This window comes from Elephas maximus, chromosome 7, assembly GCF_024166365.1.
Source record: "Elephas maximus indicus isolate mEleMax1 chromosome 7, mEleMax1 primary haplotype, whole genome shotgun sequence".
Taxonomy (NCBI): domain Eukaryota; kingdom Metazoa; phylum Chordata; class Mammalia; order Proboscidea; family Elephantidae; genus Elephas; species Elephas maximus.
Genome location: NC_064825.1, coordinates 62,587,787 through 62,614,684, shown reverse-complemented (window position 1 = coordinate 62,614,684; position 26,898 = coordinate 62,587,787). Strand labels below are relative to the sequence as shown.

The 26,898-nt window shown below is 38.8% G+C and overlaps 1 protein-coding gene and 1 pseudogene across 1 annotated transcript; both read left to right on the top strand.

Annotated features, from left to right (window-relative positions):
• The first annotated feature begins 11,919 nt into the window (after window positions 1–11,919).
• LOC126079078 (olfactory receptor 502-like) lies at window positions 11,920–12,860 on the top strand (annotated as a pseudogene).
• An 11,500-nt stretch (window positions 12,861–24,360) lies between these two features.
• Window positions 24,361–25,305, top strand: LOC126079416 (olfactory receptor 502-like). Its single transcript, XM_049890412.1, has one exon. It carries the CDS (start codon window positions 24,361–24,363, stop codon window positions 25,303–25,305), a length of 945 nt encoding a protein of 314 aa, XP_049746369.1.
• Window positions 25,306–26,898: the final 1,593 nt, after the last annotated feature.

Sequence of the window (26,898 nt, the reverse complement as noted above, 5' to 3'; positions counted from 1 at the left end):
GTAGCCTGTTCCTTCTATCTGAAATGCACTTTCCCTGATCTCACCCTCCAAAATGTTGCCTATTCACAAATACCACCTCATCCGAGATGCCCTTGGCTTGCATAATATATAACAAACCCAGACAGAAATTATAGTCTTGAAGAAGGAATTCCATACAGAGAGGCAATTACTTGGCATGGTTTCCACCGGCTACCAAAACCTAGGTGCTAATAGATGTGCTGTAGCAGTCTAGGTATAGTAAAACCTGCAAAAGTCAGAACATGAGTAAGGTGGAAACCCGTGAGAGAAGGAAAACTCAAATATTTTTCACTAACGGAGAGTGACAGAAAAGTGGCAAGACTGCACCCTGTCAAAGGAAGAAAACTTGTGAGATCCAAAAAAACAAGGCAGACCGATGGAGTTCTGGCTGTCACAGGATTAACTGTACTTGTATATAGCAATAATTTAGGACTTTTTTTTTTTTTGAAGGTAGGTGGATTATTTTTGTACCCTCTCTAGATCTTCTTTACCAGGCTGGTGGGCACATTCCTCAGTTTCTTTGAGAGCTTGCTGCTAGCAGCTTATAGCTGTACCCTTTTTAGAAAAGCTTTCAGCTGAAAGCAATATAATTGACTGGAACTATTTGGAAGTGCATGCCCTTACACTAGGGTGGCCCATGCCCAATAACTGAGTGACACAAAACAAAACAAGCAAATAAACAAACAAACCCACCTCCTTCCCTCAAGATATAACAACTCTGAGGTGCCATTTAAGATTCAAGGCTCCATGCAAACCCAGGATGAAGTTACATTTCAGATGACCTCACATCTTTGTCTGGATCCTCCCCTATTTCATTCACTAACAGTTTTCACCTGAGAGCAGTTCTTCACTGAACCACTTGTATAAGAATTTTTCCCTAAGGTTCCACTTTTGGAGAACCTGTCGTAAGATAGTCAATGTGTGCATGGGAATGAGGGCTTCATATATTTTATTGTTGTTGTTTTTAGATGTTGTTGAGTTGGTTCCAACTCATATCAACCCTATCTACAGCAGAAGAAAACACTGCCCAGTCCTGAGCCATCCTCACAATCATTGCTATGTTTGAGCACAGCCACTGTGTCAATCCATCTCGTTGAGGGTCTTTGTCTTTTTCCTGACCGTGTACATTACCAAGCGTGATGTCCTTCTCCAAGGCTGACCCCTCCTAATAACTTTTCCAAAGTACTTGAGATGAGGTCTTGCCACCCTAGCTTCCAGACTCTTTGCTCAGGATGCAGACTGATTAAGTCTGGTGAAAGAATGCAACCCTGACACATACATTTCCTGATTTTAAACCATGCAGTATTGCATTGTTCTCTTTGAATGACTGCCTCTTGGTCTATGTACAGACTCCTCAGGAGCACAATTAAGTGTTCTGGAATTCCCATTCTTTGCAATGTTATCCATAATTTCTTATGATCCACACAGTGGAATGCCTTTGCACAGTCAATAAAACACAGGTAAACACTTTTCTGGTATTCTCTGCTTTCAGCCAAGATCTGTCTGAAATCAGCAATGATATCCCTCATTCCTCATGCTCTTCGGAATCCGGCTTGAATTTCTGGCAGTTCCCTGTCAATGTACTGCTGCAACCATTTTTGAATTATCTTTGGTAAAATTTTAATTGCATGAGATGTTAATGATATCTTTTGACAATTTCTGCATTCTGCTGGACCAATTTTCTTTGGAATGGGCAGAAACATGGACCTCTTGCAATCAGTTGGCCAGGGAACAATTTTCCAAACTTCTTGGCATAGATGGTCAAGCACCTCCAGCACTGAATCCATTTACTGAAACATCTCGATAGGTATTCCATTATTTTATGGAGCCTTATTTTTTTGCCAATGCCTTCAGTGTAGCTCAGACTTCTCCCTTCAATACCATCAGTTCCTGATCATATGCTACATCCTGAAATGGTTGAACACTGACCAATTCTTTTTGGCATAGTGACTGTGTATTCCTTCCATCTTTTAATGCTTCATCCATTGTTCAACATTTTGCCCATAGGTTACGTCAATTCTGGAGCTTGAGGCTTGAATTTTTCTTCAGTTCTTTTATCTTGAGAAATCCTGAGCGTGCTCTTCCTTTTTGCTTTTCTAACTCCAGATCTTTGCACATTTCCTTATAAAATTTTAGTTTCTCCTCTCAAGCTGCCCTTTGGAATCTTCTGTTCAGCTTTTTTACTTCATTGTTTCTTCCATTCACTTTAGCTACTCTATGTTCAAGAGCAAGTTTCAGAGTCTCTGCTGACATTGATATTGGTCTTTTCTTTCTTTCCTGTCTCTTTAATGACCATTTGCTTTCTTCATTTATGATGCCCTTGATGTCATCCCACAACTCGTCTGGTCTTTGGTCATTAGTATTCAATGCTTCAAATCTTTTATTGATGTGGTCTCCAAAATCAGGTGGGATATACTGAAGGTCATTCTTTGGCTCTCATGGACTTGTAATTTTCTTCAGCTTCAATTTGAACTTGCATATGAGCAATTGATGGTTTGTTCCACAGTTGACCCCTGGTCTTTTCTGACTGATAATACTGAGCTTCTCCATCATCTGTTTCCACAGATGTAGTTGATATGATTCCTGCGTTTCCCATCCATTGATGCCCACGTGCATAGTTGCCATCTATGTTGTTGAAAAAAGGCTTTTGCAATGAATAAATCATTTGTCTTACAAAATTCTATCATGCGATCTCTGGTGTCGTTTCTATCACCAAGGCCTTATCTTCCAAATACGGATCCTTTTTCTTTGTTTCCACCTTTTACATTCCAATCACCAGTAATTATCAGTGTGTCTTGATTGCATGTTTGATCAGTTTTCGGCTGCAGAAGTTGGTAAAAGTCTTCAATTTCCTCATTTTTGGCATTACTGATTAGTGTGTAAATTTGAATAATAGTTGTATTAACTGGTCTTCCTTGTAAGTGTACAGACATTAACCTGTCACTGACAGCTTTGTACCTCAGGCTAGATCTTGAAATATTTCTTTGGACAATGAGTGTGATGCCATTCCTCTTCCATTTATCATTCCTGGCATAGTAGATCATATGATTGTCTGGTTCGAAATGGTCAGTACCAGTATATTTCAGCTCAGTAATGCCTAGGATAATAATTTTTATGCTGGCCATTTCATTTTTGATGACTTTCAATATTCCTAGATTCATACTTCATACATTCCATGTTCCCATTATTAATGGATGTTTTGCAGCTGTTTCTTTTCATTTTGAGTCATGCCACTCAGCAAAATGAAGTTCCTAAAAGCTTTATTCCATCCAGGTCATTAAAGTTGACTCCATTTCTGGGGGCAGCTCTTCCCCAGTTGTATTTTCAGTGACTTCTAACACGAGGTGCTCATCTTCTGGCACTATGTCAGATAATGTTGCATTGCTATTTATAACGTTTTCACTGGCCAATTTTTTCAGAAGTAGATCACCAGATTTTTCTTCCTAGTCTGTCTTAGTCTGGAAGCTCCGTTGAAACCTGTCCATTATGGGTGACCCTGCTGGTATTTAAAATGCTGGTGGCAGAGTTCCCAGCATCACAGCAACACACAGGCCACCACAGTACAACACACTGACAGAGGCTTTATTGTGCATCCTCAAAGGTAGTACCAGCACCCTTCTGTCAATTCGTTGTGCTGTGGTGGCTTGAGTGTTGCTATGACTCTGGAAGCTGTGCCATCAATATTTCAAATACCAGGAAGGTCACTGTCTTTGTCATCGAGTGCTGCTATAACAGAAATGCCCCAAGTGGATGGCTTTAAAAAAGAGAAATTTATTTTCTCACAGTCTAGTAGGCTACCAATCCAAATTTAGGGTATCAGCTCCAAGGGAAGACTTTCCCTGTTGGCTCTGGAGGAAGGTCCTTGTCATCAATTTTCCCCTGGCCGAGGAGCTTCTCAGTGCAGGGGCCTCAGGCATCCAAAGGATGTGCTATTTTCCTAGTTCTTGTTTCTTGGTGGTGTGAGTTCCCCATGTCTCTGCTCAATTCTCTTTTTTACATCTCAAAAAGATTGGCGCAAAACACAATCCAATCTTGTAGATTGAGTCCTGCCTCATTAACATAACTGCCGCTAATCACGTCTCATCCACATCATAGAGATAGGGTTTACAACACACAGGAAAATCATATCAGATGGCAAAATGGTGGACAATCACACAATACTGGGAATCGTGACCTAGCCAAATTGATACACATATGTTTTGGTGACATAATTCAATCCATGACAGTCACCCATGGTGGAGAGGTTTCAGTGGAGCTTCCAGAATAAGACAGACTAGGAGGAAGGGCCTGGTGATATAAAACTTCTGAATATTAGCCAACGAAAACCTTGTGGATAACAACAGGATACTGTTAGATACAGTGCCGGAAGATGAGCACTTCAGGTTGGAAAGCACTCAGAACATAACAGGGCAAGAACTGCCTCCTACAAGTAGAGTGACCTTAATAATGTGAATGGAGTAAGCCTTCTGGGCCTTCATTTGCTTATGTGGCATGACTCAAAATGAGAAACAACAGCTGCAAACATCCATTAATAACTGGAATGTGGAAGGTACAAAGTATGAATCAAGGAAAATTGGAAGTCGTCAAAAATGAAATGAAGGCTTGGAGATCAATATCCTAGTGAGTTGAAATGGACTGGTATTGGCAATTTTGAATCTGACAATCAAATGGTCTACTATGCGGAAAAAAAAAATTTTTTTTTTTTTTTTGTATGCTAGGAACTATAAATTGAAAAGAATTGGCATTGCATTCACTTCAAAAAGAACAATTCAAAATCTATCCTGAAATACAATGCTGTCAGTGATAGGCTAATATCCATCTGCCTACAAGGAAGACTAGTTACTATGACTCTTATTTAAACTGACGCACCAACCATGAATGCCAAATATCAAAAAATTGAAAATTCTTAAGAATTACTGAGTCTGAAATTGATCAAATGTGCCATCAAGATGTGTCGACAGTTCCTGGTGTCAGAATGCAAATGTTGGAAACAAAAAGAAGGAACAGAAGTTGAAAAATATGACATTGGTGATAGGAACAATGTTGGAGATTGCTTGACGGAGTTCTGCAAAACAAAAAAAAAGGACTTATTTATTAGAAATACTTTTTACATAGTTTGCTTCTAGTTTGTAAAAATAAAATTAATTTTTATGTATTAATTTTGTATGCATCAATCTTACTAAATTAGCACTAATATATGTTTTGTATATTTCTTAGAATTTTTTGCATGAACAGTTATCTGCAAATGGAGACAATTTTGCTTCTTCTTAGCTCAGCTTCATGCTTTTCATTACTTATTTCAATGCTTCGGACATCCAGTAAAATGCTGAATAGAAGTGATGAGAATGGACGTCCTTAGTTTTTCCCAAGCATTGAAGGAAGTTGCTTAATATTTTGCAATTATAATGATGTTAGCTGGAAGGTTTTGCATAGATGCTGTATCAGGTTGTTTTTTTTTTTTTTTTTTTTTGCTCCTCATTTTCTCTTTTGTGCTTTCTTTTGGATTATTTGAAAAAAAAAATAAATTCCATTTAATTTATCCATTGGCATAGGTATATCTCTTTGCATTACTTTTTTAGTGGTTGCCCTCAGGGTAAAACCCTGGTGGTGTAGTAGTTAAGTGCTACAGCTGCTAACCAAGAGGTGGGCAGTTTGAATCCACCAGGCACTCCTTGGTAACTCTATGGGGCAGTTCTACTCTGCCCTATAGGGTCGATATGAGTCGGAATCGACTCGATGGTTGTGGGTTTGGTTTTGGGTTCTCAGGATGAAAATAAAAATACGTGTGGCGTAATTTTCAGTTTACCTATAGTTAATATTTTAGCAATTCTTGGCAATTTAGATAAAATTATTGTTTATTTTCCTTCTATGAACTTTGTGCTATAGTTTTATATTTGTTTTATATATCTTAAAGGAATTAAGAGTCATACAATAATTTTTATAATAATGCAAATATTTATCACTTTAGATACTCTTCATTTATTTCTGAAAATCAGAGATTCCCATTCATCCCTTGATGCCCTGATGACGTAGTCAGCTGAGCAAATCCCATTTCACCATATAGAAGTTTTTTGTTTTGACTTTCTCTTCAGAACAAGAAGTTGGCCATGAAAACCTTTACTGCAAAATAAACACCATACAAATCTCTCCGACCATATTACTGCCAAATACTCAGAACTGTGCCTAAACTACTGTCCTGTCACAGTTATAGAATATGGTGAGTCCCTCATTTCTCTGGACTCATTCATAGCTTTCTCACTGACTTATACAGAAGGAAGTAAAGTCTGCTGAGCCTATCTTCTCTTATGACCATTCATGTTGCTATGGTAATATTACCCTTCCCCTGCACAACTAGGTTCTGGCTTAATTATTTTCTTCACTTATTTATACGTAAATTATTCATTAGAAAATATTTGATTGAGAACCTCCCAAAATAAGCTCATATTTCAAAGTGATGATATTCACTATATGAAGTTACAAATACCATAGGTAAAAATAAGTCCTGTTGTCACTCTAATAAAAATGTAAAAATTTCTGGAAAAAGATTCAGTAGGATGCCAACAAAAGGTGATTTAATTTTTTCACTGTTGTCACTTCAGTGCCTCCCTTTCAATTTCCTCTTCCCTGTTTCCAGATAAAATCACGGGCATATTCCACAGATTTTGGGCCAGTCTCAACTATCTGCATACATTTCCTGAAATTAAAAATCTCAGATAAATCTAAAATCAAAACTTCAATTTCTTCTAAATTAGAATTTTTGCTCTTTGCTCCCTTTGCTCTGTGCCCAACCATGCCTGACTCAGACTCAGTAGCTTGCAATAGGAAGGGAGGGCAGAAGTGCAGGGTCAGCATCTCCAGGAATTTCTCACATAAGTACTTCCCTTCCTTTTCTCACTAGGCTACCACCGGCTCCTATGGTGCTATAGTTGGAGAAGGGTTGAGAGGTAAATGATGGCAAAGGCTGTACGTGACTACAGATCCAGCCATCTTCTCAATGTAGGCATGAGTCAGACAGCAATCCGTATGTCTTTCACATTCCATGGATGATACACCAAACTCTGGGTGATTATCAGAGACCTCCTTAATTGTCTTGTTAATGGAGGCAGGGGTGTACATCTCTGTCTTAGTTTGAGTTTCCTGGAAGGCAGACCTTGGGACAAAGATTTGGCTGTGGTTAGTTCACTTGGGAGGCGATCCAAAGAAGCAGCAGTAAGGAACTACTGAGGCTGAAACAGCCAAGGAGGAAAAGCCAATACGAGGGTGTGTAATCAAAGTCACTGCTACAACAGCTTGATTCCCCTGGAACGTGTGGGAAACACAGAGATTGCCTTTCAGAACTGTCCATCTAAAGGGTGGGAAAGGATGTTTCTGCAGTAAATTCCAGCCACCACTGGTTATGGGTTGCCCCTACCGGCTTTAACTGTCCCCATATCTGGGCAGTCCTTGCTTGTGAGCTGAACATGTTGCTAGTGGCTCTCCAGAAAGTCTTAAGCTTCAGAGGAGGTCTGGGGCATTAATTTGGACAGGTTAGTGGTTGACACTTGAAGCAGGAAACTGACAATGGGAGTTGGAACCCCCCACCCACTAGCACAAGTTGCTTAAACTGCTCATTCTCAGTTTTCTCATGTGAAAAGTAAGAATAATAAAAGCAGGTAGCCTCATGAAGTTGTTGTAATTGTGAGGATTATATTTATGTAAAACGTTACACATAGTTCCCGGCACAAATAAGCTCTGAACGAATGGTGGTTCTTATTTTGTTGGAGGAGAACCCTACTTCACTCATTTTTCAGTGAGTGAGATAGAGTTTCTAAAATTAGGATTAACCAAAGAATTAAGATAAGATTCTTGTCTTCAGATTGACGATGCCTGTTTACCATAACTATCCTCCCTATACTGTAAAATACTCCTCAGGAGGCAGCACTTTGAGGCATTGACAGTCAGTGAAAGAGTATTTCTTGTCTGGAATTCCTCGAAGCCTCTTTTTATACTTTAGCTCTCTATCTATAGAATTTTCAAGATGTGTATTTTCTAACTTTTGCTATAATAATTAATGTACATGTCTTAAAAATTCTTGTTATTTAAAATTCAACTTGATATAAAGTCCCACCTCATATTCCCCAAGGTATTTAATGACTTGTCTTATAAAGATCTGTAAAAATTGTTTATCACTGAACAATACAGAATGGATAAAGCGAAGATTACCTTTTTATATCTGAGGTTTAGTACTGAGTATCCCTTAATCAGACATATCAAAGTAAACTTGGAACCAATATTTAGGTACAAGACAATTTATATTACAGTCCTCAATAATTGTTAAATGAAATTTATAGACCTCTGCATGAACATCTACGGAGAAACGAAAGAATACATTGACCACGTGAGAATTTACAGAATCCTGTGAGGACTGCAACTGCTCAGTGTGCGCTCCAGGACGTGGTGATGCTCCACGGCGCTTCTGAATTCACAATTCAGTCTCTAGGTTCTTCAGAGATTTATCCCCAAAGGCAAAGAATAATAAATGATAATCTATGTAACCACGATGACATTAGAGTTGTTACTGAAAGATGAGTGAGTTCTTATTCCGAGAGGTAAGAATTTTTTTATTGTGAATGAATCTGAAGTATTGATTTTCATTTACCATCTGAGAACACATTACTCTCTAAGGCTTTGTACTCACAAACCAAGGGTGGGAAAGAGGGCATATGTAATCAAGCAATCAACCAGCTAGTAAGAATCTTTGGCTGAATGACTCTGTTTCCACAATCAGTTTCATGTGAATGAAAAGGGACAATCCAAACTACCAGGACTCCATATGACCAGAAGCTCAGGATCGTTCAACACTATCTAAACAAGATATTTACCCTGGAAAAAAAAAAAAAATCACTGCCATGGAGGGGATTCTGAAATGCATTCGGTATTTTTTTAAATAGCTTGGCAGAAAAACTTACTTTGTTTACGGATCTGAATGCTTTTAACAACGGACAAAGCTCAGAATGTGAAGCCCAAAAATTTGGTCATCGGAGCCAACGCAGCCCCTAGCTGGGTGATCCTGGGTAAACTTTTTAATATTTAGATTATACTTTATTCGGCTATACACAGGCAGGTGTGGCTTAAAACATTTGACAACATATAGTCAAGTCCACGGTCTGTGAAAAAAAATTTTTTTTTTCTTTAAAGTGTAAGCAGCTCTCCTTTTGTCATTTCCCCCTAACGGTTTTAAGGAAACCCTGGTGGTGTAGTGGTTAAGAGTTACAGCTGCTAACCAAAAGGTTGGCAGTTTGAATCCACCAGGCGCTCCTTGGAAACTCTACAGGACAATTCTACTCTGTCTTTACGGTCAGTATGACTCCGAATCAACTTGACGGCAACGCGTTTGTTTTTAATGGTTTAAATGAAATTCCAGTGGCATAGTGGTTAAGACCTCGGCTACTAACCAAAATGTCAGCAGTTCAAATCCACCAGCTGCTCCTTGGAAACCCTATAGAGCAGTTCTACTCTGTCCTATAGGCTCGTTTTGAGTCGGAATTGATTGCCCACAAGAATTTTTTTTTTAAATGGTTTTAAAGACCCCCAAACCCAGACTCTTGCAGCACCGGACCACGGGTGGGATACAGGCAGGTGAGTCAGAGGACACGGTTCTGGGCATGGGGTCTTGGGCTTTGTCAGGTGGTGGCTGCAACTGGGGCTGCGGGGGCCCTGGCAGCTCCACAGTTCAGGCTGGCAGAACATCGGGTGTGGCTGGCCTCGCTCTGCCCTCTCCCCCCTCATTTTCTCACTTCCTGTCCATGGCCACCCAGTCCTCTGGCCATCACCTGCAGCTCCGCCAGCAGCAGCAGTGGCAATAGCAGTGACAAGGACGACTGGAAGCTGACTCCCACAGGGTTTTTAATATGGTGCTAATACAACAGAAACCCTGGTGGTGTGGTGGTTAAGTGCTACGGCTGCTAATCTAAAGGTCAGCAGTTGAAATCCGCCAGGCGCTCCTTGGAAGCTCTGTGGGGAAGTTCTACTCTGTCCTATGGGGTCGCTATGAGTCGGAATCGACTCGATGGTAATGGGCTTGTTAGTATAATGTCCACATCACATAACATCCTATTTCACAGAACATATGATGGACCAATGCGTGTCTTTATTATGTTAAAAATTATGTGATTTTATTCTACAATGCTTCACTTAGAAAACATTATTAGAGTAGGGAATGATTTTGTTCGAATAAATGCACTTTAGTTATGTCCTGATTATTAATCATAAAGTGTTTTGCGTAGTAATTAGATCGATATTTCAAACTATAGGTAGTCCCCAATTTATGAGTTACGGATGAAGCACACGTAGGACCGTCCGGTTTTGTTTTGTATCTTACTGTCAATAATATGTACTACATACAATGTTGCAGCACGTAATTTGCTGCTTTAACATTCTCAGAAGGTCACTCAAAGATGTTCAGTGTTACGACTTACCGTTCAAAACACAGCTGTATAGAGAACTATGAAAACTAAAAAAAAATGTATTTGACTTGCGTTGGAACCGATTTACACTGGATTTCTCCGACCGGAGACAGGTCTAAGTCGGGGACTACCTGTGCTTGATAAAACAATAATATTTTAATTACAAATATTTAAAAATTTAGTAAATTAACAAAAGGTGACTCCATTCATCTCTACTTTGAAATTCCCTTCTGGTACTATTATCAAAAGCAATTGCACCTCTATTCTTTTTAGATGATCTTATTTAACCAATAAACCAAAAACCAAACCCATTGCTGTCCAGTAGATTCTGACTCATAGCGACCCTATAAGACAGTGTAGAACTGCCTCATAGCGTCACTGAGAAGCAGCTGGTGGATTTGAACTGCCAACCTTTTGGTTAGCACCCTGGCTCTTAACCACTGCACCACCAAGGCTTCATAGTGACCCACAGACATTGTAAAATACATAAGTCACTAGCCTACTTTCTCATTTATTAGCTCTTAAAAAGCTTAAAGGATAATCTAATATCCACCTATTGGCAAGTGTATTGGATACTGAGGTAAGTATTATTTAACTTCATTTATAGTAAAGTTACTGAAGAAATGTCAGACTTGCTGGCAATCACATTTTGACTCCACACTTGCTATGTAACCTTGTGCAAGTTACATAATCTCTTTCACTCATTTTCCTCATCTACAAAATAATAATGAAAGCACTTAATATTATTTTATAGAAAATAAAATGGAACTATGTATGATGGTGCAGTGGTTAAGAACTACAGCTGCTAACCAAAAAGTTGGCAGTTGAATTTCACCAGCTGATCCTTGGAAACCCTATGGAGCAGTTCTACTCTGTCCTATAGGGTCACTATGAGTGAGAATCGATTAGACAGCAACAGGTTTATTTTTGTACTGGATATGTGTATATACGGATATGGGTATATATGGATATGTGTATATCTATGTATTTTATATATACATACACATAAATATATATACTCCTAGCCCTATTCTCATCACTCACTAAGCTTGTAATAATAGATTTTCTCAAGCTTTCAATATAAAACCTCTATTTTTCTTTGTATTATACTCACCATTTCTTTTTGTTTTTTAATCAGTTTCTATTTTTTAGATTTAAAAACCACTTTAAATACATTTTTGGAAAAATATAATATAAAAAGGAAAATCATCATACATTGAATTTTCTGGTGTTTTTGCCAATAACAATAAATATAAATAAATATAATTGCATATCAACAAGTAAATACAAATATATACTTATCATTACATATTAATATGCAATGACACTTGAACGATATCTTTATGTATAATGACTTTCCATGTGTGTATTAAAGAAAATGGAGCCATGAAATTTATAACTGCTTTAATGCAATTTTTTCATCACAGATCTTTTCTCATTCCAGCTACATTGTCTCATGGATTCCCTGGTGGATGGAAACCACACTGCAGTGACAGGGTTCATTTTACTGGGCTTAACAGAAGATCCTACGCTTTGGGTCACCCTCTTCATGGTCATCCTGTGCATCTATCTGGTGACCATATCTGGCAATCTCAGCACAATCATCCTTATCAGAATCTCTCCTCAGCTCCATCGTCTTATGTATTTTTTCCTGAGCCACTTGGCTTTGACTGACATAGGCTTCTCATCCTCTGTCACACCCAATATGCTTGTAAACTTCCTGATGGAGACAAATACAGTCTCCTATTTTGGATGTGGGATCCAACTTGGATCAGCTGCTTTCTTTGGACCACTTGAGTCCTTTCTTCTGGCTGCCATGGCCTATGATTTGTAGCAATCCGCAACCCACTGCTTTGTTCAACTAAAATGTCCACGAAAGTCTGTGAGCAGTTATTATCTTTGGCTTATGTAGGTGGTTTTCTCGATGCTTCCTCCTTTACCATTTCCTTCTTTTCTTTATTCTTCTGTGGACCTAATCGAGTCAATCATTTTTTCTGTGATTTTGCTCCTTTAGTTAAACTTTCTTGTTCTGATGTCACTATCCCTGCAGTGGTCCCCTCATTTTCTGCTGGCTCCATCATTGTGGTCACAGTGTTTGTCATAGCCATCTTCTACATCTACATCCTCATCACCGTCCTGAAGATGCACTCCACTGAGGGCCACCACAAGGCCTTCTCCACCTGCACCTCCCACCTCACTGCAGTCACTTTGTTCTATGGGACCGTTACATTCATTTATGTGATGCCCAAGTCCAGCTACTCTACTGATCAGAACAAGGTGGTGTCTGTGTTCTACTTGGTGGTGATCCCCATGTTGAACCCCCTCATCTATAGTCTCAGGAATAATGAGATTAAGGCTGCTCTGAAGCGTCAGCTTGATAGAAAAATATTTTCTTAGCAAAACCTCTTATATTGTAGGGTTTGATGTAATAATATACTATTAAGGTAATATTAAAAGAAATTTGATTCCTGTGGGCAAAATATATCTGCATATAATTAGCCAGTATGAGGCTTCGTAGTATACATGGGGGTGGATCTTCAGACAGTAAATCAAAGAAAATAGTGAGTTAACTTTAATAAATTAAATTAAATTAAAAAAAAAACACAAATTGGTTCACAGGAAAAAAAATCTTAATCTGCTGAAAATCTTTTTTAAGCTTTATTTATATATTATTTTTCAAAACCAGTTTTATGTCATAAATCAAGTTTATCAGGCCTCCAAATCTTTAATGCTGTATTCATTTTCAGCAGCAGATTATGCTGAGATGAGCCCGATAACCCTAGTTATGCGTTGATTGAGTACCTTCTGAGGGGAAATAACAAAGTGGAACAAGATGGTAAAATTGCTAAAGACATGGTGCTTATAGAAAGCTTAACTGCAGGGGTTGGTATTTGTGTACTCATAAAATTCTAGCCTATGTTTCTGGGTTCTGACTATTATGGTCTTGGATATAAGGGGTCCCCAGAGTCTAAGAGGATGAGACCACCCTGACTAACCTGTGAACTGCTCAGTCACATCAGAAGAGATGACTTCCTCTGAGGGAATAAACAGGGTTCCCAAACTCATCAGGGAAAGAGCAGAGCAAAAGCAAAAAAAGGATTTTCAGGAGAATCCGGCAAGCTGGATGACATTGAGTCTGTGAGGAAGAAACTCTTGGAGGAATTTATTATCAGGTCCACATTCTGCTCATAAAACTCCAGAGGCCTAGACTGTTTCTCAGCTAAAATAGTGACTGCCCCTCTGGACAGGCTAAATTCACCTCTATATGCTGATGACTGCTACATTTATTTCTGTTTCCTGTCCCCACTTAATGATTCAGACACAAATTGCATCTTTTTGTGAAGAGAAATAAAGGGCATGTCTTACTGAGGGTTCTGTAGAGAAACAGAACCAGTAGAAAGAGAAAAAGAGAGAATATACCTTTGAGCCTTCTGTTCCAGCAATTGCAGGTTTGGTCATTTTAAGCAACTCTCATGATGAACACAGCTAAAGAGAGGGAAGGATTTTTCTAGAGGAACTGGCTCACATGATTAGGGGACCTAAACCTGTTGCCATCAATCGAGACTCACGGTGATGCCATGTACTCCCGACTAGAACTGCCCCTCGTGGTTTTCTTGGCTATAACCTTTATGGAAGCAGATTGCCAGGTCTTTTATCCACAGCACTGTTGGGTGGGTTAGAACTGTCAACCTTTAGGTTAGTAACCAAAAGCAAACCATTTGCCCTACCCAGGGCCGTATACATAGTCTGGAATATATGTAAATAACCTGGTTGTGGTCGAGCTGATTTCAACTGAACTGCCCCATAGAGTTTTCAACACTGTAATCCCTATTGAAGTAGACTGCCACATCGTTCTTCTGCTGAGTGGCCGGTGAGTTCTAACTGCCAACCTTTTGGTTAGCAGCTGAGTGCTTAAACACTGTGCCACCAGAGAGAGAAAGATTGATTTTGAGGAATTGGCTCATGGGATTAGGCAGGCTAGGAAGTCCAAAATCCATATGTCAGGTAAAAGGCTAGAAATTCCAGCAATGTCTATTTACAGTGTTGAAGTTGAATCCTGCTTCAGGAAACCACAGTTTGCTTGTAAGGCCTTCAAGGGATCGGATGAAGAACATCCACATTATGGAAGGTAATCCGCTTAGCCCCATCTAGACTAGTGTTTGTCCAAACAACTGGGCACCATAGCCTATTCATGTTGACATAAATTTAATCATCACATGGCATTAATCATTTCATTCATTAAAAAATTATACTGAGTGCTTCTAATACTCTGGTACCACATAGACTACTGGAAATAAGTGGCAAACAAAGGTTTCTGCCTTCCTGAAATTAATATTCTAGCCAAGGAGACAGACAACAAACACAGCAAGGACATGATATAGACTATTAGAAGCTGGTGAGTGCTGTGGAGGAAGAAAAAGCAAAGCAGAGTAAGGGACACTGACATGTTAGTGTAGACCTCGCTGAGAGGGTAACATCTGAGCAAAGGATCGAAATAGGTGAAGACACTTTGTGCTAGCTGATACCTGTGCACACACATAGAATTGACCTTTGAGGCTTCCACTCCAGCAATGGCAGGCTTGGCAACTTTAATCAACTCTTATGATGAACACAACTAAATAAAAGCTTGATGAAATACTAAGTATATCATAAAATCATATTAGAGCTTAAAGGATAATAACTCAGAACCCAAATAAACCCTGATTACCCAGAGAAGTGAGCTCAGCACTCAAAAATGCTTTTACAATGAGGAGATTTGAGAAGTAGAAGAAAAAGCTAAGAGGTGGAGCTGTGGATTTAGTGTTCTTTTGGAGTGAGAGAGGCAGAAATCAAAGCCTAGGGCATGTCCAGGTGAGAAGTCTAATTCATGCACCTCATATACACCGTGATGGTAGGGAGAAACATGAAGTAAACAAGCCTTTGTACAGATTTTCAGCCCTGGGAACCTAGGGAAACTTAAGCCTGGAACTTAGGGTAAGGTGGTCTAAGACAAGTGGACCTGAATAAATACATAAACATCCTATCTGGAGAGAGGTCTTCATTCAAAGACTTCATTCCAAGGCTTTTCTACCAATAATTATCATCAAAGACTGAAAACTAATGTCCCATGCAAAATGAAACAAGAGACTAAACACGGGAACCAGTACAAACAACAAACCATAGAAACAGAATTGCTAAGACTAAGATAAAGAGATTAACAGACACTATAATACTGTTAAACTTGAAGAATTAAAAGAAACTTAAAAATTAATACAATCAACTCAAGAAAATACTAACAAACCAAATCAAAAAACATTAAAGGATTATACAGCATAATCAAGTGAGATTTATCCCAGAAATTCAACGGTGGTTGAACATTAGAAAGTCAATCAATATAATACAGCAAACTAACAGAACAAAGAAAAGGACCAATTTTTCACCTCAATCAATATAGGAAAGGCATTTGACAAAATTCAACACCCTTTCATGGTAAAAACAAACAAGATAGGAATATAAGGGAAAGGAGTTTCTATGCGTAGCTTGGGAGATTTTTCTCTGGGCCCTGAGGAACTGGTACAGTTTCCGCTATTACAGTTACCCAGAGAAGAAGCCAGTTCCTGCCAGTAGAAAATGTCGGTTAGATGGAGCCACTTGAGAGGGATTGGTCACTTTAGTCCAGTGAGGGGATTGGTCACTTATTATGCAAAGCGGGTGTGTAAACGCTGCCCAGTAAGATTGAGCCACTTGCCTATGTAAGCAACCATCCCACAGAGGTTGAAGGGGTACCTCACTAACACCAAGAAGAGCCTGAAGTGGAGTGTGTATTTTGGACACGGGGTTCCCATACTGAGAATATTAGACCTGGGAGAAAGAGAGAGCTGTAATACTGAAGACCAGCGTGAGACAGCGTGGTGGGCTTCCTGGCCCATGGAGTGAGATGTCTACAGTGCACTTGCTGATCCATGGAACAAGAGAACTTAGGGCCTTTAGGTAGGAGGCTTGCTGCTGTAGTGGGGTGCCTCCAGGCACTTGTTGGTGGAGCTAATAAGCTCAAGGCCAGGCCTGAGCAGAGGCAGAGGCCAGGACCAGGTGGGGACAGAGGCCAGGCCAACAGGGGCAGAGGTAGAGGCCAGGCCCAAGTCCTGAGAGTAAGAGCCTGGCAGCAGAAACCAAGCAGAAGGTATCCTAATTGAAGAACTATATCCTGAGTTATTCTTGTTACTTCTATGTATGCGGACTTTAAACCTTAAAACTAACCTAGCGGCATAACTGAATGGATGACTTCAGGGCTAAATTAAAACTCCATTCTGAATTAAAGTGAAATCTTCACTTCTATTGTTCTAAAGAGAAAATTCAGCCTCTTTGTCAAAATTTAACTGTGTGTAACACAAAGGGAGCAATAACAGGATTTCTGGCATGGATGAGGAATTGTTCGTTGAAAGTGTTTATTAAGAATGTTTATTCAGCTTGTTCTTAAAAGAATGCCTATCTCAAGCATGTCCACGGAGGTTAGGAAATAGAATTGATAATGTTAAGATGAAGCCTATAACTGTCTTATAATTCCGTAACCAAGATGAGGTAAACATCAGTTAACCAAGTCTTAAACTACATTTTCAATCACTGGAGTCTCCTGCTCGGTTTCTGCTAATTCCTTGTAAACCCGTAACTAGGTAAAGTCATAAGCCGGTTAGCTTAAGAAGGGGGAAGAGGCAGATGTAGCACTGTAATTAAAATGACTGCCAACAGAATGCCTTGTTTAACAAATCTCAGGATGTAACAATCTCAGAGTGTAGCAAACAGGCTTACTGATGTTAAGAAGAATGTCTTGGCCAAACAGGTAGACAGGTTAGAGATTAATGTTAGGAAAGCTTGTAGTTTAAGAAAGTCCTTGTAATTTTTTGCCATGTAACTCTTCCCTTCACTCCCCGCATCTGTAGTCCTTTGTTTGTTCCACCTGATAAAACCTCACTGTTCTCCCTGAAGTTAGGAACACAGTACAGCATCTTGCCTGGGTGCTTGTGTGTCTGCCTGTTTCGTGATATGTTTTAGCCTTCAATAAAGCTCTTTGTTTTTATTTCTCAAAAGCAAAAAACAAAAAAAAAACCCATTAGCTTTGAGCCAGTCCCAACTAGCAGAGTATAAATCTGGTGTTTTACCAAGACACTTCCAAGTTAATCCTGATCCCATGTTACTTCCTTAATAAGCTATGTAAGTGTGAGTATGGCCTGTGAGTTGTGTGTGGCCGTTGCAACAAATTATCAAACCCAGCAGAGAAGTAGAGAGTGCAGTGGGGAGGACAGCTGGTGTCAGAATTAGTAAAAACTTTGAAGAGTCAGCTTTGTGCTAATGCTGATTCTCATCCTCCCTGAAGTCAGACAAGGTACGACACTGTTGCTACCTCGCTACAGAAGGTGAAAGACTTGTACATAAAACACCGGAGGACCTTACTAAAAGAAATTTTTAAAAAAGACCTAAATAAATGAAAGGAGAGTATGTGTTCATGAATTGGAAGGATTAACATAGCTGTCAATACTACCCAAAGCAATCTACACATTCAGTGCCACCCCCATCAAATTCCAACAGCCTTTTTTTTTGCAGAAATGGAAACCAATTCTCAAATTTATATGGAAGGAGAAGGAACGCCAAATAGCTAAAGCAATTTTCAGGAAGAACGAAGTTGCAGGACTCAGGCTTCCTGATTTCAAAACATGCTATAAAGCCACACTAATTAAAAGAGCCTGAGACTGGTGTAATAGTAGACATATAGACCAATGGAATAGCATTGAGAGTGCAGAAATAAAATAATATGTCTATGGTCAATTGATTTTCGATAAGGATATGTATTTGATTGGGAAAGAAGTCTCTTCAATAAACTGCGCTGGAAAAATTGGAGTTCCATGTGCAGAAAAATAAACCAGAATCCATGTCTAATAATACAAAATTTTTTTTTTAATAGATGAAGAAGCAAAACATGAAACCATAAGATTCTTACAGGAAAATGCAGGGGCATGGCTAAAGGAAGTACTTCTTAATGATGGATTATCAGATATGACAGCAAAAGGATCACTGAAGAGGGCATTCAGATGGCTTAAAAACAAATGAAAAGATGCTCAACAGCATTAGTCGTTGTTGTTAGTTGCTGTCTAGTGGCTTATTAGTATATGTATAGAATGGAGCGCTGGGCCACTATTTTTATGAGCCACTCCCCCACTTCCACCAAGGTGAGAATTGGGAGGACTTGATAAATTGAGGATTAGCAAGAGAATTATATTGAGTCTTTGGGTTGAAGATATTTCCTTCCACCATCATCTCCCTAGTCACATAAGCCACAAACCAGTAGTCATCCATTTGAGGCATGCAGTATGAAAGACTGTCTTATTTGGAAATCATTCATAACTTTTTTACTTCATAGTTCTCAATCTATACAACTTTTAAGGTAATTATTTTGATAACTTTTGCTAGAAAAAAATATGTGTCTTAAATAATTTTCTTATTAAAAATTCAACTTTACTTGGTGTTCTACCTCATATTCCCAAAGGTATCATACAGACTTTCTTACTCTCACTACCAAATACTTACAAAATGAACAAGCTGAATGAATGAAGATAATGTTACCTTCTATATATGAACTTAAGTATTCCTTATGATGAAGTATTGAAGTAAATTAAAAACTAACATTTAGTTATAAGACATTTATTTTATTAGAACTCACTAATCGTCAAATGAATGTGCACCAACACCTACTTAGAAATATAAACAGGCCACTTGAGAACTGACAGAACCCTTAAGACTAGCTGTGTATTTTTGATTTGAACTGTTCAATCTCCATTGGAGAATGTGATAATGATCTTTGCTGCTTTGAATTCACATTTGAATCTTCAAAGAACTTTATCCCCAAAGGCAAACAATAATAGAAAGATAAGATGACTGCTGTATAACCACAGTGACTTTGAATTTATCACTGGAGGATGAACGAATTATTTCAAGAGGTAAGATTTCAGCATCTATGAGTGAACCTGACATATTGACTATAATTCATCATTGAGAACACTTTGCTTCTAAGATTGTGTCTGTACTCACAAGCCATAGTTGGGGAACCAGGCAGATGTAATCAGGCTGTCAACTAGCAAGTAACTTTGATTGAATTCTTAAGATTCTAGTCAGGTGAGTAGGAAAAAATGAGCTTAATTCAAATTACCAGGACTGCTTATTTATCCACCCTAAATCCAGAAACTCATATAATCTTTAACACTACACACAACATTCACCACAATGGTAATTAATTCATTAGCTTTCTAGATTCTTTGGGGATTTATTATTATAAACATCTTTGCAGAAAGATTTACTTTATTTATGGGTCTGAAAGTGCTAGAATCACAATCAACAAGGCACAATGGACAAAGCTCAGGATAAAAAGCCAGAAAATTTGCAGATGAGGGTCAACCTGGCCACAAGCTTGGTAATCCTGGCTAAACTTCTTAACTTATGAGGCTATACTTTATTCAGCTGCATACTATGCCAAAAATAATATTATTTCATTCTACAAAACTCCCATTAGAAAACATCATTACAGTCGAAAATGATTGGATTTGTTTGGATAATTGCACTTGAATTACTTCCTGAGTGTTAGTCATATGGTGTTTTGTAGGGTGAATGGATTGATATTTCACGCTCCTTCATAAAACAATATTTTAACTATAAATATTTAATCCATTTGCAAAAGGTGACTATTCCCTAATTTGAAATTCCTGTGTTGTATTAATATTAAGAATAATTGTATTTCACCCACTAGCACAAGCTGCTTAAACTCCTCGTTCTCCATTTTCTCATGTGAAAAATAAGCATAATAAAAGCAGGTAACCTCATGAAATTGCTGTAATTGTGAGGATTAAATTCATGTAAAATGTTAAGCGTAGTTCTTGGCACAAAATAAGCTTTGAATGAATGTTGGTTCTTCTTTTGCTGAAGGAAAACCCTACTTCACTCATTCTTCAGGAAGGGAGATAAGAGTTTCTAAAATTAGGATTAGCAAGAGAATTAGGATAAGATTTTTGTCTTCAGATTGACAACACCTGTTTACCGCGACTATCCCGTCTATACGGTAAATTGCTCCTCAGGAGGCAACCCTTTGAGGCATTGACAGTGAGTGAAAGAGTATTTCTTATCTGGAGTTCCTCCAAGCCTCTTTTTATACTTTAGCTCTCTACCTTAAACAGTTTTCAAGGTGTGTATTTTCTAACCTTTGCTATAATAATCAATGTACGTGTCTTAATAATTCTTGTTATTTAAAATTCAACTTTACATAAAGTTCCACCTCATATTCCCCAAGGTACTTAATGACTTGTTTTATAATATCAGTAAAAAATATTTATCAATGAAGAATACAGAATGGATAAAGCTAAGCTTGGCTTTTTATATCTGTAGTTTAGCACTAAAAAACTAAGTATCCCTTAATCAGAAATATCAAGGTAAACTTGGAACCAATATTTAGGTAGAAAACCAAAGCCAAACCAGTTGCCATAGAGTTGATTCCGACTCATAGAGACCCTAAGACAATTTACATTATATTCCTCAATAATTATTATATGAAAGTTATAGGACTGTGCACTATAAGAATAAACTGACCACTTGAGGATTTACAGAATAGTGTGTGGAAACTCTGGTGGCTTAGTGGTTAAGTGCTATGGCTGCTAACCGAAGGGTTGGCAGTTAGAATCTGCCACTGCTCCTTGGAAACTCTGAGCGGAGGCTCTACTCTGTCCTCGAGGGTCGTTAGGAGTCGGAATACTCTGAGCAGCAGTGGGTTTGGCTGTGGTTTTGTGTGGACGGCAGCTACTCAATCTGCGCTCCAGAACGCTCCATGGGGCTTCTGAATCCACATCTGAATCTCCAGAGTCTTCGCAGGTTTATCCCCAGAGGCAAACGATAATAAAGGATAATCCATGTAACCACAACGATGAGTGAGGTTTTATTCCAAGAGGTGAGAATTTTCTTGTCTTTTTTTTTTCTGTGTGTGAATGAATCTGAAATATTGATTTTCACTTATCATTTGAGAAACATTAGTTTCTAAGGCTCTGTACTCACAAGTCAAGGATGGCAAACAGGGCAAACATAATCAAGCAATCAACCAGCTAGTAAGAATCGTTGGCTGAATTACCTGTTTTCACAGTTTCACGTGAATAAAAAGGGGACAATCCACGTAACCAGGATTCCATATGACCAGAAACTTCTATGATCGTTCAGCACTATCTAAACAAGATATTTACCCTTAAAAAAAAAAAAAAAAAAAAAAAAAAAAAAACACTGCCGTGGAGTGGATTCCGAGATGCATTGGGTATTTATTGTTAGTAAATAGCTTGGCAGAAAAACTTACTTTGCTCATGGATCTGAATGCTTTTAACAGCAGACAAGCTCAGAACTTAAAGCTGGAAAGCTTGGAGTTGTGCGCTAATATAGCCACTAGCTGGGTGGTCCTGTGCAAACTTTAAAATTTTTAGGTTACACTTTATTCAGCTGTACAGAGGCATGTGTGTCTGAAAACACTGGACAGCATATAGTCCATGGTCCCATGCTTTTTTTTTTTTTTTTTTTAATGGAAAGCAGCACTACTTTTGTTTATTTCCCTCTATTGGTTTTAATGGAGCTCTGGTGGCAAGTGGTTAAGAGCTTGGCTGCTAACCAAAACATCAGCAGTTCAAATCCACTAGCTGCTCTTTGGAAACCCTATAGGGCAGTTCTACTCTGTCCTATATAGTGTTGCTACGACTTGGAAATAACTTGCCCCCTTTTTTTTTTTTTAATGGTTTTAAACACCCCAAACTCAGACTCTTGCAGCACTGGACAATGAGTCGGATACAGGCAGGTGAGTCAGAGGACAATACTCTGGACATGGGCTCTTGGGTTTTGTCAGGCAGTGGCTGAAGCTGGGGCTGTGGGGTCCCTGGTTGCTCCTGCAGTTCAGGCTGGCAGACCATCAGGTCTGGCTGGGGGCTCTCTGCCCTCTGCCGCCTGACTTCCTCACTTCCTCTGACTCAGCTCCTACCACCACCTGTTCCAGTGGCCTCTGCCTGCCGCTCCAGCAGGAGCATTAGTGGCAATAGCAGTGACAAGGATGACTGGAAGCTGGCTCCCATAATTTTTTTTTAATGTGGTGTTAGCATAACGTCCAAATCACATAACATCCTATTTCACAGAACATATCATGGACCAATGCGTACCTGTACTATGTTAAAAACAATATAATTTTATTCTACAATGCTCCAATTAGAAATCATTGTTACAGCAGGAAATGATTTTATTTGCTTGAATAAATGCACTTTGGTAATATCCTGATTATCACTCATATAGTGTTCTGCATAGTAATTAGACTGACATTTCAAACTATACATAGTCCCCAGTTCATGAGTTACAGATGAACCACACTCAGGACCCTCTGTTTTTGTTTTGTATCTCACCTTTAGTAATATGTACTATATACACTGTTGCAGTGCATAATAGGCTGATGTTATTATTCTCAAATACTCATTCAAAGATGTTCAATGTTAGGATTTACTGTTCAAACGCTGCTGTATAACAGGCTAAGAAAACTAAAAAAAAAAAAAAAATGAAGTATTTGACTTGCGTCAGACCGATTTACACAGGGTTCTCAGAATGGAAACCAGTCAAAGCCGGGGGCTACTGGTACTTGATAAAACAATAATATTTTAATTACAAATGTTTGCAAATTGAATAAATTTACAAAGTTGACTCCATTCATCCCTAATTTCAAATTTCCTTCTGGTACTATTATCAAAAGCAATTGCATTTCTGTTCTTCAAACCCATTGTCATCGAGTCAATCCTGACTCATAGGGACCCTACAGGGCAGAGTAGAACTGCCCCATATGCTTATCAAGAAGCAGCTGGTGGATCTGAACTGCCAACCTTTTGGTTGGCAGCCTAGATCTTAACCACTGCACCACCAGGGCTCCATAGTGACCCACAGACACTGTAAAAAATGTAACTAACTACTCTTCTGTCTTATACATTAGCTGTTAAAAAGCTAAAAGGATAAACTAATATCCACCTATTGGCAAGTGTATTGGACATTGAGGTATTATTATTAAACTTCAGTTAGAACATAGTTACTAAAGAAATGTCAGACTTTTGGCATTCACATTTTGACTCCATACTTGCTATGTAACCTTGTGCAAGCTACACACTCTCTTTCACCTGGTTTCCTCATTTACAAAATAATAAACAGAGCACTTACCATTATTTTATAGAAAATAAAATGGAACTATGTATGTTGGTGCAGTGGCTAAGAGCTACAGCTGATAACCAAAAGGTTAGTAGTTCAAATCCACCACCTGTTCCTTGGAAACCCTATGGGGCAGTTCTACTCTGTCCTATAGGGTCACTATGAGTCAGAATTGACTCAATAGCACTGGGTTTCTGGGGTATATATAGAATTCTTAGCCCTGTTCTTATCATTTATGAAACTTGTAATAAATGATAGTTTTTTCTCAAGTTTTCATTACAAAACCTCTATTTTGCTTGGTATTATACTCACCATTCCTTTTGTTATTCTAATCAGCTTCTATGTTTTTTTATTCTTTAGCTTTAAAACCACTTTAAAAGGATTTTTGGAAAAAAATAATATAAAAAAGAAAATCATTGTATGTTGAATTTTCTGGCATTTTTGCCAATAACTGCATATATATATGTATATATAAAAATATACATAAAATTGCATATCAACATGTAAAGACAAATATATATTTATCATTACATATTAATATGCAATGCCACTTGAAGGATATCTTTATTTATAATGACTTTCCATATGTGTATTATAGAAAATGGAGCCCTGAAATCGATAACTTCTTTAATGCAATTTTTTCATCACAGATCTTTTTTGACACCAGCTACATTGTCTCATGGATTCCCTAGTGGATGGGAACCACACTGCAGTGACAGAGTTCATTTTATTGGGCTTAACAGAAGATCCTACCCTTCGGGTCATCCTCTTCATGGTCATCCTATGCATCTATCTGGTGACCATATCTGGCAATCTCAGCACAATCATTCTGATCAGAATCTCTTCTCAGCTCCATCATCCTATGTATTTTTTCTTGAGCCACTTGGCTTTGGCTGACATAAGCTTTTCATCCTCTGTCACACCCAATATGCTTGTAAACTTCCTGGTGGAGACAAATACAATCTCTTACACTGGATGTGCAATCCAACTTGGATCAGCTGCTTTCTTTGGAACAGTTGAGTGCTTTCTTCTGGCTGCCATGGCCTATGATCGCTTTGTAGCAATCTGCAACCCACTGCTTTATTCAGCTAAAACGTCCATGCAAGTCTGTGATCAGTTATTTTCTGTGGCTTATGTAGGTGGTTTTCTCAATGCTTCCTCCATTATGATTTCATTCTTTTCTTTATTCTTCTGTGGACCAAATCAAGTCAATCATTTTTTCTGTGACTTTGCTCCTTTAGTGGAACTTTCCTGTTCTGATGTCAGTATCCCTGCAGTGGTCCCCTCATTTTCTGCTGGCTCCGTCATTGTGGTCACAGTGTTTGTCATAGCCATCTCCTACATCTACATCCTCATCACCATCCTGAAGATGCACTCCACTGAGGGCCGCCACAAGGCCTTCTCCACCTGCACCTCCCACCTCTCTGCAGTCACTCTGTTCTATGGGACTGTTACATTCATTTATGTGATGCCCAAGTCCAGCTACTCTACTGACCAGAACAAGGTGCTGTCTGTGGTGTACGTGGTGGGAATCCCCATGTTGAACCCCCTCATCTATAGTCTCAGGAATAATGAGATTAAGGCTGCTCTCAAGAGGCAGCTTGGTAGAAAAATATTTTCTTAACCTCTTATTTTGTAGGGTTTGATGCAGTAATATACCATTAAGGTAATATTAAATGAAGTTTGGTTCCTGTGAGCAAAATATGTCTGTATATAATTAGCCGGAATGAGCTTCATAGTATATGTAGGGGTGGATCTTCAGATAGTAATTTAGAGATAATAGTGAGTTAACTTTAATAAATTAAATTGATTTTAGAATTCAGAAACACAAATTGGTCCATATGAGGAAAATCTTAATCTGCTGAAAATCCTTTTTATATTTTATTCATATATTATATTTCAAAACCAATTCTAAGTCATATGTCAAGGTTATTGTATGTCCAAACGTCAATGTTGTGTTCATTTTCAACAGCAGATTTTGCTGAGGTGAGCCTGATAATCCTAGTTTTGCCTTGACTGAGTACCTTCTAAGGGGAAATAACAAAGTGGAACCAGACAGTAAAACTGCTATAGACATGGTGCACAGAGAAAGCGTATCTGCTGGGGTTGGCCTCTATGGACTCTTAAAATTCCAGCCTGTGTTTCTTGGTTCTGACTCCGGCCTTAGATATGAGGGGTCCCCAGAGGGGATGAGGATGAGACCACCCCGGCTAACCTGTGAATTAGTCAATTTTTTTTATCAGAAGAGATGACTTCCTCTGAGGGAATAAACGGGGTTTCCAAACTCATCAGGGATTGAGCAGAACAAAAGCAAAAAAGGATTTCCAGGAGAATCCAGCAAACTGGTGACATTGAGTCTCTGAGGAAGAAACTCCTGGAGGAATTTATGATCAGGTCCACATCCTGCTCATAAAACTCCAGGGGACGGGACTGTTTCTCAGCTGAAATAGTGACTGCCCCTCTGGACAGACTAAATTCACCTCTATATGCTGATGACTGCTACATTTACTTCTGTATCCTGTCCCCACTTAATGATTTAGACACAAATTGCATCTTTTTGTAAACACAAAGAAAGGGCATGTCTTATTGAGGGTTCTGTAGAGAAACAGAACCAGTAGAAAGAGAAAAAGAGAGAACAGACCTTTGAGTCTTCTGTTCCAGCATTGCAGGTTTTGGTCATTTTAAGCAACTCTCATGGTGAACACAGCTAAAGGGAGAGAGGGATTTTTCTAGAGGAATTTCTCACATGATTATGGGAGCTAAACGTGTTGCTGTCAATTGATTGAGACTCATGGTAATACATGTGTTATAGACTAGAACTGTTCCAGATGGTTTTCTTGGCTGTAATCTTTATGGAAGCAGATTGCCAGGTCTTGGGTGGGTTAGAATTGTCATCTTCTAGGTTAGTAGATGAAAGCAAACATTTTGCGCTACCAAGGGTTGGGAATATATGTAAATAACATTTTTACGGTCCAGTTGATTTCAACTGAACAGCCCCATAGAGTTTCAAAGGCTGTAATCTTCATGGAAATAGACTGCCACATTTTTCCCCTGCTTAGTGGCTGGTGAGTTTGAACTGCCAACCTTTTGGTTATTAGCTGACTGCTTAACCACTGCACACCCAGAGAGAGATTGATTTTGAGAAATTGGCTCACAAGATTGGGCAGGCTAGGAAATCCAAAATCCGTATGTCTACTCACAGTGTTGAAGCTGAATC